The sequence below is a fragment of the Chiloscyllium punctatum genome, chromosome 7, assembly GCF_047496795.1.
Source record: "Chiloscyllium punctatum isolate Juve2018m chromosome 7, sChiPun1.3, whole genome shotgun sequence".
Lineage (NCBI taxonomy): Eukaryota > Metazoa > Chordata > Chondrichthyes > Orectolobiformes > Hemiscylliidae > Chiloscyllium > Chiloscyllium punctatum.
In genome coordinates this window covers 73,189,316-73,204,779 of record NC_092745.1, presented here as the reverse complement: position 1 = coordinate 73,204,779, position 15,464 = coordinate 73,189,316, and the positions used below count along the sequence as shown (strand labels likewise).

At 40.6% G+C, this 15,464-nt stretch overlaps 1 protein-coding gene across 13 annotated transcripts in view; it reads left to right on the top strand.

Annotated features, from left to right (window-relative positions):
- The window catches only part of firrm (fignl1 interacting regulator of recombination and mitosis), a 54,835-nt gene that overhangs the window by 32,653 nt on the left and 6,718 nt on the right, over positions 1-15,464 (top strand). For all 13 annotated transcript variants that reach the window (XM_072573997.1, XM_072573996.1, XM_072573995.1 and 10 more), the window contains 4 exons: positions 1,682-1,771; positions 4,255-4,440; positions 6,243-6,365; positions 9,585-9,680. In XM_072573997.1, the coding sequence (XP_072430098.1) occupies positions 1,682-1,771; positions 4,255-4,440; positions 6,243-6,365; positions 9,585-9,680 (495 nt within the window). The remainder of the gene's footprint in view (positions 1-1,681; positions 1,772-4,254; positions 4,441-6,242; positions 6,366-9,584; positions 9,681-15,464) is intronic.

Below are 15,464 nucleotides of genomic sequence, written 5' to 3'. Positions count from 1 at the left end.
CATTACTGACATGGTAAAAATGATGGGCCTTGATCTTTATCATCGACCAATTTCTATATTGTTAAGTGACCAAATAATTCTAATCCCATTTACCTACCCTGTTTCAATATCTCTTCAACCTCTTTTTCCACACCGCACTTTCAAAACTAATTTTGCATGTTGACTATTTCTGCATGAATTACTCACCTTGGATAGGAATTTTATAGTTTCATAATGTTCAATATAAAATAAGTTTTTTCCTGCCCTCTGTTCTAAAAATGTAAAAACTTAAGTATAAGCTAAGACCTTCTATTTGTGACTCTACAGCTATTGAAAATGAACTACTTCTAGCTACTCTGGGCCATCCTTTCAGGATTTTAAGCACATTTAATACTCCACCCATAATCTGTGGTATTTTAATGAACAACGGATTTATTTTTCACATTTTATTTGTATGTACATTTCCTCAGACCAGGCACCACTCACTGAATGTGCATGTATCCCTTGTGTATTTGAAACATGTTACTGTCCATGATCGTTTATCTGAAGTCTTCTTTAAGATTTCATGTTAACTTGTCACCTGATGTGGTGTTTTTAATAATCTGTGAATCTATATCTCCATTTATAGCATCAGGCCTATCTTCATTCAGTACCATGACAGCTGTTTATTTTTAGCCAAAATACATCCTCATATGCAAACTTTAAATTTCTTCTGTTTCATTGAAAAACAAAAAATCCATACAGATCTTAATAAAACATGAGATGGTAAAATGTTAGCAATTAGGCTAATATTCAAATCGATAATATACACAAATGATACGTGGAATATAATAAGTCACTTCCAACTATTTGGCATTTAATTGATATTTAGTTTGCTCCAATTTTCAAACCAAATTTTTAATTCACGTGTTGCTCTCCCTAATTTCACATCATTTATTCTTCCCCAGCAACTTCATATGATAAGGACTTTTCTAAAGGCTGTGTATAGTGCATTTCCTCATATTATCAAACTTTGTCAATTGGTCCTTTTAAAATTCATGTTGGAGTGGCACGGTAGCTCATTGGTTAGCACTGCTACCTCACGGTGCCAAAGACCTGGGTTTAATTCCAGCCTCGGGCGACTGTCTGTGTTGAGTTTGCACATTATCCCTGTGTCTGCGTAGGTTTCCTCCAGGTGCTCCGGTTTCATCCCACAGTCCAAAGATGTGCAGGTCAGGTGAAGTGGCCATGTTAAATTGCTCGTAGTGTTGGGTGCATTAGCCAGAGGGAAATGGGTCTAGGTGGGTTACTCCTTGGAGAGTCAGTGTGGACTTGTTGGGCCAAAGGGCCTGTTTCCACACTGTAGGGAAACTAATCTACACTTGTTTCGATTTTCGTTTTAGCTAGATGTTTGCTAAAGTTATCATTGATTAAAGACCCTTCCAAAGATAATGAGGTTTCTTTTATATTAATTTAATCCACTGTTATGAATTAACTGTATTATGGACAGATTTATACTGTAGGTCCAGACACATAAAGAGAAAGTTTAAGGTTGTTTGAGATTATATAACAGCTGCATCTATGCTGTATTCACGTTTTGCGAAAAATGTATGGTTCTGTTTAATCTGTGTGGTAAATAGCAAGTAAGTCTTTACTTTAGAAGAACCATACTCTAGTTTCATGCATTTTGTAATTTACTGATGTATCATACTTTAAATTTCAGGTAAAATCTTGTTCTGGAGAGTGTTACCAGCTGTCCCATCTATCCTTACTGCTCCGTCGTATGTTTTTTCTCATGGCACCAAACCACCAGGTTAGTCTTTAAGAGGGCAGGGCTTTAAATAATACTGGATTTTGGCAGATGCATTTATCTCAGTGGATCTTGCTGACAAATTGAGATGAGCTTTGAACTGATATAATGCTATCTATAGCTGTAAAGTACTCCGCTTAGAATTAAATAGTTCAATGCAGGACTTCCCAAACTGCGGGTCATGACTTCCAACCTATAATGATGATGGAGAGAGGTTGCATCCCAGAGTGGCTGTGCAGAATACTCCATCACAGGGATGGCCAGTACCCAGAATTGCCAATCTGCTACAGAACACCCCCATTGACAGGCCAAACAACCTAACGAGTGTTGTTATTGTGAACAATTGCAAAGATTAGACCATTAGGAAGTGCCAGAATCTGTGAAGTTCTTTCTATATTATCTGCTTTGAGTTGTGGACGGTTCTGTCAAAAACTACTGAAGAAGACTTTGCTAACAGGTGAGTTTAACATGGGCATGGCTACTTTCACCCTGCCTTGTCCTTAAGGTTCACTCTTCACTGTAGCTTGGCTGATAATGGGTCCTTCCCCCTGCATGTATAAGACAGAGAAAGAGGGAGACTAAGAGTGAGTATTTGTGACCGAGAGTGAGAGGGGAAGAATGTGAATAAGTGATAGTGTATGTCAAAGAGAGAGGATGAGAGAGTGTGAACGTATGTGGTGGAGGGAGAGAGTGAATTTGTGAATATGTGATAGAAGGTGTGAGACAAGGATATGAGGGGAGTGAGTGAGCATGAAAGATGGTATGACTGAGAGGCTGCTGGAGTCTGTTCTGATTGTGAGTTCAACATGGTTACAAATGGCTCCTTTGCCCTGTCTTCCACCTGAGGTCCAGTCCCCATTGCAGCCTGGCTGAAAATGGCTCTTTCCCCTTCGAGTGTGAGAGAGTGTGTTAGTATGGGTGACAGAAAATGAATGAGGTGAGTGTGTATGAATCTGTTTGAGACAGTGAAACTGTATGAGTAAATGACAGTTTAATGGGTTATTGTTGTACAGAAAAGTTCTACCGGTTTTACTACACAACTGTGAAGTAACCATAGTGTCTGCTAGTGGAACGGCCAGATTCTGACTGTAGGACAGTACTTAGAGCAGTGCCAACCTGTAGTATAAAGTAAATAGGAACACAAAATTATGACTCTAGCCTGAAAGTTCTACATTTGGAAGGGTTGCAAATAAGTAATTGCACATGTGCGACCAAGAGGTTTTAACGAGTTAAGCAAGTGCTAGAGTTCTACTTTGAAGCACGCCAGCATCAATTCTGTTGGTAGAGTGAAGAACCAAAAACTCTCTCTGCAGCTACATGTAAATGAGTTAGCAAAGATGTCAATAACTTTCGTTTTCCCATCCAACCCAACTGTCCACCCAATGTACAAATCACAGGGATATGCACAAATGTCTTTAGATTCTGATCTAGAAGTGTATTTTCTCACAAATAATGAGGCACTTCTATTTTCTGATGGAATCCTAGAAATGTTCTCATCTGCAGAGAGGCACCCGTCCCTAAGGGATGTAGCCTACACTTTTCTACATTTGCCACTTCAAGCATTGTTTCCACGGGTGCACTCGTGATAAAAGAAATTAATGTCCTATACCCAATACAGCACCTCACTAATGCACTTTTGGCAGTCGTACCCAAAGCCATAACCTTCATGATCTAGCAGAACAGGAACAACAAACACATAAGAACACATTCTCCTCCAAGTCACAGAACATCCTGACCTGCAAGTATATCACTGTTGATGGGTCAAAATCTTGGGACTCCTTTAGCAACACTGTGGATGTACTGTGTTTACATTACATAGCCTTGGTTCCAAAGAAAAGTTATTCATTAAATTAAACCATTGACTCTGTTTCTCTGTTTCCCCAGATGCTGCCAGATCCACTTAGTTTCTACCACATTCTGCTTTTAATTTACAGGAAGTCTAACAAAGTACAGAAAGTACTCACTACAGTCTTAATAAGGCAATTATCGATTGAATAAACACTAGCCTTATCAAGTGGTAGTCATGTTCCATGAATGAATTTTTAAACTGCTTTTTCTTTACCCTAAATGAATGATAATTGGTTGAGATGTTTTCTGTGATCAAACATTCTACTCATACATACCATCAGTTCCTAACGTGAGCAATGGACAGCGTAAACAACAAATAGATATCACAGAGTTACTGCTTGATGAAGGTTTCAGGATAGTGGTGCATGAAGAAAAGGAAAAGCTTTCAGGATTCAAAAGGCAAACTCCATTTTTATGAGCTGTTTAATATTTTCCTGTTCTCTTTTAGCATGTTAAATTAAGAATTTGCTTTCCAGGCTGAGACTTGTTCATAAGTTGTTGATCAAAGTTTTTTTTTTGTCCTTTGCTTGTCAGCTAATGCATAACTCAGTAATATCTGAGGAGTAGCTTAAAATACTTGCTGGTTGGTGGTAATGCACTTTCATTTGAGCCATCAATCTCATTTCCTCTGTTTACAGGCTCTATTTACAGACAAATTTTCTCCTAAGGACCCTAGCAACTTATTGTTATGGCGGCAAGTTAGTGTTAAAGCTCTCCCTGCTGACCTTCAGAAACCTGTCACTTCTGACATCATCAGCACAGCGGTTGATCAGTGCCTAAAGTGGCAGAGTAGCAAGCATACCTTGGGAGAATTGGAACAAGTGGTAAGAAACAATGATTAATTTCATTTGAGATTAACAAAGATAGAACAATAGATTCCCTTGCTCTACATCATTGGTGAAAGCAGTACTCTTGGAATATTTTCCTGAAACAGTGCACTTTTAGGAGTATGGATGGTCTATTCCAGCCTTTGCTCCCCCCCCAGTCGCAGAATGAATCTTGTGTTCCACCATCTCTTTAAACCCTCTCCCCTCCCCACCAAGGCAGAGGAGTCTGTTTCCACTCCAGTGATCCATCTCAACTTATAAGATGCTACTGCCAGACTCAGAACTTGGGGTCAGAGCAGGGACTTGATAGGGCTGGGATCTTTGGAGTAGTTCACCATCTACTTGCTGAAGCAAAATACAACTAACCAGCAAGCCAACATCATCTCCTATATTGGACATGTAGTTCTGCATTTGAGCTGCAACTTTGGCCAGCTTAAACTGGGATTTACCTGACACAAACAAAAATGACAAACTTTGATTTCAGCAGCTACTCACCCACATAGCAACTCAAGATTCTTATCAGGTTGGGGAAATGTGCAAAATGAATGCATCCCCTCTAACTATCGGCAAACTTTAACTGGTACAGCCCTGGACCCCTTGAGATGCGGTCTTGTTGGCCAAACCTCAAAGGTAATTAGCACTATACAACAAATAGATTTCCTTGTTCTGCATCAGTGATGTTGTTATATGTTACAACTTTGTCACAGATTTAGTGATGTTAATTTACTTTGCTAAAATATAAATCATAGAATGTAGTACCTAATGCACATTAATATTCTCCCAAAGTAGACAGCACACTTTTAGGAGTGGGGTTGCCCATTCCAGTCCCACAAAAAGCAGAAATAAAAACACTGTGCTGGAAAAACTCAGCAGGTCTGGTTACATAAGTGGAGAGGGAAATAGAGTTATTGTTTCAAGTCCAGTGACTCCTCTTCAGAACGTGCATGTGTTCTCAATTTTCATTTACTGCTAAAAAGAAAAACGTTGCCAAAGCTTTTCATCTTATTTTTGACTAAGTAATTGCAAGATGTCAAATTTCAAACAATCAGAACAGATATTAGTTCAAGACTAGCTGAGACATTGCCATAACAAGAAACTAATATCCCCCGAGGCTCTCAAGTAATTAGAAGAGGGCACAATTGGTTCACAGGGAATCAATTTCAATGCATGGTGCTTATTAAAAATGAATCGTGTTACCTTTTTCACCTTTTTTTGATTAATCTGGAGCCTATAGTTTTTCATTGCTTTCTTCATGGTAACAACCTATCTGTTCAGTGTTGACTTAACAAGCAATCAACCTCTTTCATCAGGAATATAAATTATTTGATTATTTGAAATTTGATGTTCATACCTTTTGTCCTGATGATTGCAAGATGTAAAGCATCTGCAACTTAACTCTCTTTTCAGTAGTATTTAAGTTCTGTACAATCAAACGAATATTTTTTGCAAAACCTCCACCAGGAGGTCAACCAGCCAACAGAACTACTGGTACTACTATAGGCAACTTTGAAAAGATAAATTATAATATTCAATTGAAACTAGAGTCCAATTTAGAATATCCAAATCAAAAGCCCAAAGCATAACATAACAGCATTCACATCTCTCTACTTTTCTGGAAATGTTTGTTTCTCATAATGAAATTGTATTTTTTTCATATCAATGTTGTTTAATTTACTAGCCTGTGACTGCTGAAGTTTTTTTTTAAATTTTAATGTAAATCAACAATAACAGCCAGATATTTTGTCTGCTTAATTATGATAAACAATTCATTGGTCATAAGCAGTTTTCTGTTTCGTCAGAACGTTGCACTTGCTGCTCTGGTCGCTGTGTGTCATGCCGATGGGGAAGCCTTGAATTCAGAGTTGCAATTATCGATCACAGAAGTACTTGGTCCAATGTGGTCAGTCCTCACTGTGGAACAGGTGAGCAGGCAGTTAAAATGAACCAGATGTTTTCATCTACAAACATTGCTAAAATGTATAGAGTACTGCATTTCTTGCACATTTGATCATGTGACCAGAAAATATAACTGTTGTTAAGCAGCATGATCTTTGATAGTAGTATATTTATCTGATCCGTAATATGAGCCAGTCCTGATTCAGCTAGAATGGCTTAGTACAATAATTGAACTGGCTGTACATGTACTGTTAAACTATTTAAGATACCACCAGTAATGATAAAATTGAAATTCTTGATTCCTTTGTAATAACTAGAACGTCCTGTCTTTTTACACAGCACATCTTTCTGCTCCACAGAAGTGTCATCAGTAACTTTTATCACCTTCAGCAGAATGCCACCACCAAACACCCCTTTTCCTCCCTCCACTTTCAGCATTCTGCAGCAACTGCTCTCTCCATGACATCTTGATCCATCATTCCAAATGCTTTCTCACTTCCCCAAGACACCTTACCATACAATCGCAACTTGCCCATTCACCACCTCCCTCCATACAGTCCAAAGCTGTACAATCTTGTAGTTCTTTCAATCTAGTCTACTGCATTCACTGTTCACAACATGATCTTAATTATTTTGGCGAGACCAGATGCAGAGTGGGTGACTACTTTGCAGAACACCTCTACTCTGTCCATAGGAATGATCCTGACCTCCCAGTTGCTTGTCATTTCAGTAAATTGTCATGCTCACTTGATAAGACTTTCTACACAAAACACAAAGCAATTTGGAGGAACAATACCACATTTTCTGCTTCGGCACTTTGCAGCTTTGAGGATTTGATATTTGAATTCTAAAGCTTCAGAAGTTGATTGCACTATGTCTGTTATCTATTTTTCCTATAATATGTTTTCTTCCACCTTCCAGCCATACCCTCGTCTTGTTTGTGCCTTGTTGACTTTGCTGTTCATACAGAGGACATTTTCCCTCCCTTTCACAATTATATTTACACCTATTTTACATTTCTTTCTTTTACTCCACCATTAACAACCTTTTTAGTCTTTAGTTGGGAGGTCATGTTGCAGCTTTACAGGACATTGGTTAGGCCACTTTTGGAATGGCATGCAATTCTGGTCACCTCCTTATTCTAAGGATTTTGTGAAACTTGAAAGGGTTCAGAAAAGATTTGCAAGGATGTTGCGAGGGTTGGAGGATTTCAGTGATAGGGAGAGGCTGAATAGACTCAGGCTGTTTTCCCCCCTGGAGCGTCGAAGACTGAGGGGTGGCCTCATAGTGGTTTATAAAATCATGAGGTGCATGGATAGGATAAACAGACAAGGTCTTTTCCCTGTGGTAGGAGAGTCCAGAAATAGAGAGCATAGGTTTTAGGGTGAGGGAGAAAAGATATAAAAGGGACCTAAGGGGCAACTTTTTCACACAGAGGGTGGTGCGTGTATGGAATGAGCTGCCAGAGGAAGTGGTGGAGGCTGGTACAATTGCAACATTTAAACGGCATCTGGATGGATATATGAATAGGAAGGGATTGGAGGGATATGAACCAAGTCTAAATTAGAATGGTACTGGAAAAGCACAGCAGGTCAGGCAGCATCCGAGGAGCAGGAAAATCAACGTTTCAGGCAAAAGCCCTTCATCAGGAATGAGGCTGAGAGCCTCGAGGGTGGAGAGATAAATGGGAGTGGGGGTTGGGGCTGGGGAGAAGGTAGCTGAGAGTGCAATAGGTGGATGGAGGTGGGGGAAAGGTGATAGGGTGGAGCAGATAGATGGGAAGGAAGGTTGACAGGTGGGACCGGTCATGACGCTGGTGCTGAGCTGGAAGGTTGGAACTGTGGTAAGGTGGGGGGTGGAGAATGAGCATATTGGTGATGCCATGGGGTTGAAGAGTCCCAGGGCGGAAGATGAGGCGTTCTTCCTCCAGGCGTCAGGTGGTGAGGGAGTGGCAATGGAGGAGGCTCAGGACCAGCATGTCCGTGGCAGAGTGCGAGGGGGAGTTGAAATGTTTGGCTGTGGGGCGGTGGGGTTGTTTGCTGGGGTGTCCCAGAGATGTTCTCTGATGTGCTTTGCTAGAAGGGGTCCAGTCTCCCCAGTGTAGAGGAGATCGCATAGGGAGCAACAGACACAATAAATGACGTGTGCAAGGGCAGGTGAAACTTTAATGAATGTGGAAGACTACTTTGGGCCTTGGACAGAGATGAGGGGGGAGTTGTGGGTGCAGGTTTTGCAATTCCTGCGGTGGTTGAGGAAGGTGCCAGGAGGGGAGAATGGGTTGTTAGGGGTGTGGACCTGACCAGGTAGTCGCGGAGGGAACGGTCTTTGCAGAAAGCAGATGGGGTGGCGATGGAAATATATCTCTGGTGGTGGGGTCCATTTGTAGGTGGCGGAAATGTCGATGGATGATGTGATTTATGCAGAGGTTGGTGGGGTGGAAGGTGAGGACCAGGGGGTTCTGCCCTTGTTGTGGTTGGAGGGCTGGGGTTTGAGGGCGGAGGTGCGGGATGTGGATGAAATGCTTATGGGCCATGTACTGGCAAATGGGACAAGATTAGGTCGGGATATCTGGTTGGCGTGGGTGAGTTGGATCAAAGGGTCTGTTTTTTTCCGTGCTGTACATCTCTATGACTCTATGACTATATGTTCTGGTTCTCTGCCTCAAAAATATGAATTGAAGACATTTTATAACACCTTTCATTTCTGAATAAGAGTCCTACCAAACTCAAAATGTTAACTCCGCTTCTCTCTCCACAGGTACTGCCAGAACTACTGAGTTTCTTGAGCATTCTCTGTTTGTAGCAGATTTCCAGCATTTGCAATATTTTGCCTTCATTCATCTGTAACGATTCTCCTTGTTTCTCCATTATATTTTTCTGCTTCAGTATAGCCTCTTGGAAGGAAACGAGTACTTGTAGTTTCTCCCTGAGTATATTTTTGATAATGTTCTGAAGAAGGGTCTGTAGATCCAAAACATTAACTCTGTCTTCTGTCCACAGGTGCAAGACCGGCTGAGTTTTCCAGCAGTTTCAGTTTTTGGTTTTGACGTACTGCTGGGTTTCTCTCAAATGTCCTAGTACTTTAGTAATTGTGGTATCCCCCAATAATATCTTTGTATCAGCACTCAAACTAAAGCAAACATTTGTTAGGAGCATGGAACAGAAATTAAGTTATTTACTTTTTTAAAATGTTGATAATCTTTATTTTGTTTCCATATGAACACAGTTTTCCTTTTCTTCAAACAGGTCCTGAGCCAGCGTTGTATTCAGCAGACAACCACTCTACTTCTTTCTCTCATTTCACTGTTGATTCGAGCAGTAGGGCCATTACTGATAGTTCAGGTAAGGATGGTGACATGTTGATTTGGTTTTTTTATTGACCAAATATGGGACTGTTGCAATATGAATTTTTGGTTCTGACTGCACACTGTAAAAATAATAGTTCCTACATGTTGCCGTAGAAAGGTGAAGGAGAACATGGAAATAGCAGGGGTTGAGGCTGAAGATGGTGATAATGATAATTTGATTGATTATCACAAATTAATTCAGCCTGTGGAGTTCTTGATGAGGGTGTTGTCTCAAAACCTCACTGAAAATCTATACACTTACACAGATTTTAAATCAATTCCTGTCTCTGGGTGGCAATGTGGGCCACAGCATTTTCAATACTTGGAAGAACGGAAATAGGAAAACCAGCAATAAGAACTTGCAAAAATATTAATTAGGGTTTCAGTGCATGGGTGAAAACATAATTTTAAATGAATAAATGAAAGTGAGTTTGACCTCCTCAGCAACATCTGATTGAAGTTCAAGGTTTGAGCTGACTGCACCTTCAGACCTGGGGATTCATAAGAGTTTGCAGGAAGCAAAGAAAACACAAACTCTTTCCATTTAAGTTGGAGTGTATTTGGGCTTAGTCAGTCATAACGTTGGGAATGATCGTAACTTCCATGGATTCAGGAGGAGATGGTAAAGTGTGTGGTGTTAATTAGAAATATGAGAGACTGGCTCCATGCTGCTGATTATGTTGCTAAGCTCTCTCATGTCAAGGATTCGGGGTGAGGGTACCAAGGGGATGCGGCCATGGAAGTAGGTGGAAGAAGTAGCCAGAGGAAAGCATTCGAAGAGAAGTATTGACAACGTGCAACAGGTAGAAGCAAAACTAGAAGAGAACTGTAGCAGAAAGATGGAATATGGAGAGGAGTTGTTTAAGAAGACTGAAAAAAACGAACATTATCAGAATAAGAGCCATAAGTTATGATGGCACAGGATATTGTTTTGAACAGTGTCATAAATGCCTGATTGCAGAGTTATGATCAAGGTGAGGTGGGACAGGGAGAGCAATTTTTATATAGAACATAGAACATTGCAGCGTAGTACAGGCCCTTCGGCCCTCGATGTTGCGCTGACTTGTGGAACCAATCTGAAGCCCACTTAACCTACACTCTTCCATTCTCGTCCATATGTCTAACCAATGACCATTTACATGCTCTTGAAGTTGGCGAGCCTACTACTGTCGCAGGCAGTGCATTCTACCCCCCTACTACTCTCTGAGGAAAGAAACTATCTCAGACGTCAATCCTATATCTATCATCTCTCAATTTAAAGCTGTGTCCCCTTGTGCTAGCCATCACCATCTGAGGAAAAAGGCTCTTACTGTCCAATCTATCTGACCCTCTGATTATCTTATGCCTTAATTAAGTCACCTCTCGACCTTCTTCTCTCTAATGAAAACAGCCTCAAATCCCTCAGCCTTTCCTCGTAAGACCTTCCCTCCATATCAGGTAACATCCCAATAAATCTCCTCTGAACCCTTTCCAAAGCTTCCATATCCTTTCTATAATGCGGTGACCAGAACTGTGCAATACTCTAACTATGGCCCCACCAGAGTTTTGTACAGCTGCAACATGATCTCATGGTTCCAAAACTCAACCCCTCTACCAATACAAGCTAACACCAAGATCTCTCTGCTCATCTACACTGCTAAGAATCTTACCATTAGTACTCTGCATTCCTGTTACTCCTTCCAAAGTGAATCACCTCACACTTTTCCGCATTAAAATCTCAGATCAGATCAGCTCTGCAGCTTATCTATGTCTCTCTGTAACCTACAACATCCTTTGTCACTGTCCACAACTCTACCGACCTTAGTGTCATCCACAAATTTACTGACCCATCCTTCAATGCCCTTTTCCAAGTCATTTATAAAAAAATGACAAATAAAGGTGAACCTAAAATAGATACTTGTGGTACCTCACCAGGATGAATATTTCCCATCAAACATCACCCGCTGTCTTCTTTCAGCTAGTTAATTTCTGATCCAAACCACTAAATCACCCTCAATCCCATGCCTCTGTATTTTGTGCCATAGCCTACAATGGGGAACCTTATCAAATGCCTTACTGAAATCTTTACACTCCACATCAACCGCTTTACCCTCATTCACCTGTTTGGTCACCTTCTCAAAGAACTCAATAAGGTTTGTGAGGCACGACCTACCCTTCACAAAACTGTGTCCTTGGTTTTTTTCAAGTGACAGCATTGTCACAGTGAAGACAGACAAAATAAACTGTTTGGTGTTTCCACCAGCTCAGTGTTTTCTATTGATAATTCCACTGTCTTGTTCAAGGGAGGTATACTGACATCAGTAGTTTATTTTTATTAGAAGTGCCGACAAATATTTACAATCTGTGTTTAAGACTTTAAGCTAGTTTTCTCTCAATTCTTTGAATTCTCTTTTTTTGTGATTTTTGTCCCTATTGCTTTTAAAAAAAAAACACAACTAAGCTTTTCATTTTGCACTCATCAGGTCAATTAACAATGGCAAAATCAAGGCAAAACAATATTTGTACTGTACAAGGAGCTCTGATTGCTAAGCAAGCAGTGTCTGATATGTTGCACCACTGCCATGGAAAATGCACCAATTAATAATGACTGACAGCTAACTGCCAGTTTTGTTTAAATTTTAGCCGGACAGGTTGACTCTGATTGGTTAAGGGACTGCCCTTAGAAAAGGAACCAGAGAATTTCTGTCAACATTTTAATGCTGAAACAGGGGCAATGAGTGTAAATATCCTGTCTGTCATGAATAGGGTCCTGTGTATCAATATATATAGCTTCCAGTATATGCCAATCCTACATTGGTTGTCAGCATAAGGAACCACAATGACTAAAACTGCATTCTTCAAAACGGCTTGAACACTGCCATGCAGTGATTTAGTCAGTTTATTCACCCATCTCACAGTCTACCCTCCTCTCTTGACCACAAACTGTGAATTGTGAAACCGTGATGTGATTCAAGGCTTCAGAAAGAATTCAAAAACTGGGAAATGGTGGATAATTGGGAAGAGTTGCACATAAATCTATTTGAAGGGAGAATAAAGGTTGTGAAGGCAGTTGGGTCTCGTATCTTCAGCTCGGACACAATTTAGGTATTTTTGTGGCCTTTTCTATCATTGTAACCTCCTCAATCACAATAAGCCCCCCCTAAAGTTTCAACCTATTTCATGCTGGTTTCCTGTGGCTTACCCTCAGTGGCTTACTTCTGCAAATGTTGTATATGACTCCATGTTCCAAACTTTTTTTGCCTTTCTGTGGCTATCTCTCTTTAAGAATCTCCACTTCGATCAAATGTTTGGTCACTCCTTCTGTTCTCATGTTTTTTCTGTTATGTTTGTGTGAAGTGTTTGTAATGTTCTTACGATTCTAATTGAGACCAATACCATTTTGAAAGTCAGTCAGTCTTCTCGTGAAAGTTGAAAGGATCACATGACAAGATTAAGTTTTAAGACTTATACTGTAATACTGAAACTTACAGTAACATCAACTAAACACTATTTCAGTAGTCAACTTATACTCTAAAATACAGAGAATAGCCCTTACTTAAAATGTCTGAAAAATCTCACTCCAGGGTTGTACTTTACTCTGTTCCTTAAGTAGACACACAGTTCTCCCAAAATGATTCCAAAGTGATTCTTATTTCCTGTGGATTAGTTTCTTTTTATTTCCTTTTACAGCAACAACTTCTAAATCCTGAGCATTAGGATTATCCTGGAGATCTCTGGGCAAATTTTCCATTCTTGTTTAAATCCTCATGAAATCACTTCCTTCAACCCAAGCACAGGCTTCCACATACTGTCTTGTTTGGTGAACCATAGAGAACTGCTTCCTCTAACTCTGCTCTCTTGGATCCTTACAGATGACACTGTGAGGTTCAGTGTTGTTAAGAAAATATCCTGTAAGCTAATCGTACAGTAACCTATGGATTCTTCCTTCTCAATGCCCATCTTAATTTTACCCTAAATTTCAAAGACCCCCAAAACATAACAATCTTATAAAATTTGCATTTGTAACAATTGGGATGGAGGTGTCTTGAGCCCACATAGAGTAATAGTTAAAGAGATGTACAGCATGGAAACAGACCCTTCGGTCCAACCTGTCTATGCTGACCAGATATCCCAACCCAATCTAGTCCCAACTGCCAGCACCCGGCCCATATCCAACCCTTCCTATTCATATACCCATCCAAATGCCTCTTAAATGTTGCAATTGTACCAGCCTCCACTACTTCCTCTGGCAGCCTATTCCATACACGTACCACCCTCTGCGTGAAAACGTTGCCCTTCAGGTCTCTTTTATATCTTTTCCCTCTAGTTCTGGACTCCCCGACCCCAGGAAAAGGACTTTGCCTATTTACCCTATCCATGCCCCTCATAATTTTGTAAGCCTCTATAAGGTCACCCCTCAGCTTCCGACGCTCCAGGGAAAACAGCCCCAGCCTGTTCAGCCTCTCCTTGTAGCTCAGATCCTCCAACCCTGGCAATATCATTGTAAATCTTTTCTGAACCCTTTCAAGTTTCACAATATCTTTCCAATAGGAAGGAGACCAGCATTGCACACAATAGTTATTGTGGTTCTGTTCACCAAGCTGGGAACAGAACCACAACGAGCACCCGAGCTACAAATCTTCTCACAAACTTTGAACACAATAGTCCAACAGTGGCCTAACCAATGTCCTGTACAGCCGCAATATAACCTCCCAACTCCTGTACTCAATACTCTGACCAATAAAGGAAAGCATACCAAATGCCTTCTTCACTATCCTATCTACCTGTGACTCTACTTTCAAGGAGCTATGAACCTGCACTCCAAGGTCTCTTTGTTCAGCAACATTCCCTAGGACCTTACCATTAAGTGTATAAGTCCTGCTATGATTTGCTTTCCCAAAATGCAGCACCTCGCATTTATCTGAAATAAGCTCCATCTGCCACTTCTCAGCCCATTGGCCCATCTGGTCCAGATCTTGTTGTAATCTGAGGTAACCCTCTTTGCTGTCCACTACACCTCCAATTTTGGTGTCATCTGCAAACTTACTAACTGTACCTCTTATGCTCGCATCCAAATCATTTATGTAAATGACAAAAAGTAGAGGGCCCAGCACCGATCCTTGTGGCACTCCACTCATCACAGGCCTCCTGTCTGAAAAAACAACCCTCCACCACCACCCTCTGTCTTCTACCTTTTGAGCCAGTTCTGTATTCAACTGGCTAATTCTCCTTGTATTCCATGAGATCTAACCTTGCTAATCAGTCTCCCATGGGGAACCTTGTAGACTGCCTTACTGAAGTCCATATAGATCACATCTACTGCTCTGCCCTAATCAATCCTCTTTGTTATTTCTTCAAAAAACTCAACCAAGTTTGTGAGACATGATTCCCCATATACAAAGCCCTGTCAACTATCCCTAATCAGTCCTTGCCTTTCCAAATACATGTACATCCTGTCCCTCAGGATTTCCTTCAACAACTTGCCCACCACCGAGGTCAGGCTCACCAGTCTATGGTTCCCTGGCTGGCCTTTACTGACCTTCTTAAACAGTGGCACCACATTTGCCAACTCCAGTCTTCCGGCACCTCATGATGAGATCTGTGTGTATATCTTATAATAATATGAATGTATAGAAAGATAAATCATCAAATTCTCAGTGTAATATTAATTGGTTTTAGGATAAATGCTAGTTACTGAAGAACTATAATATTTATGCGCTTTCTCAAGATGGGAAATGCTGTAAAATAGGGCATGATTTAGTGGTTAATGAGAAGAGATAGATGTAGCTATTAGTCAAAA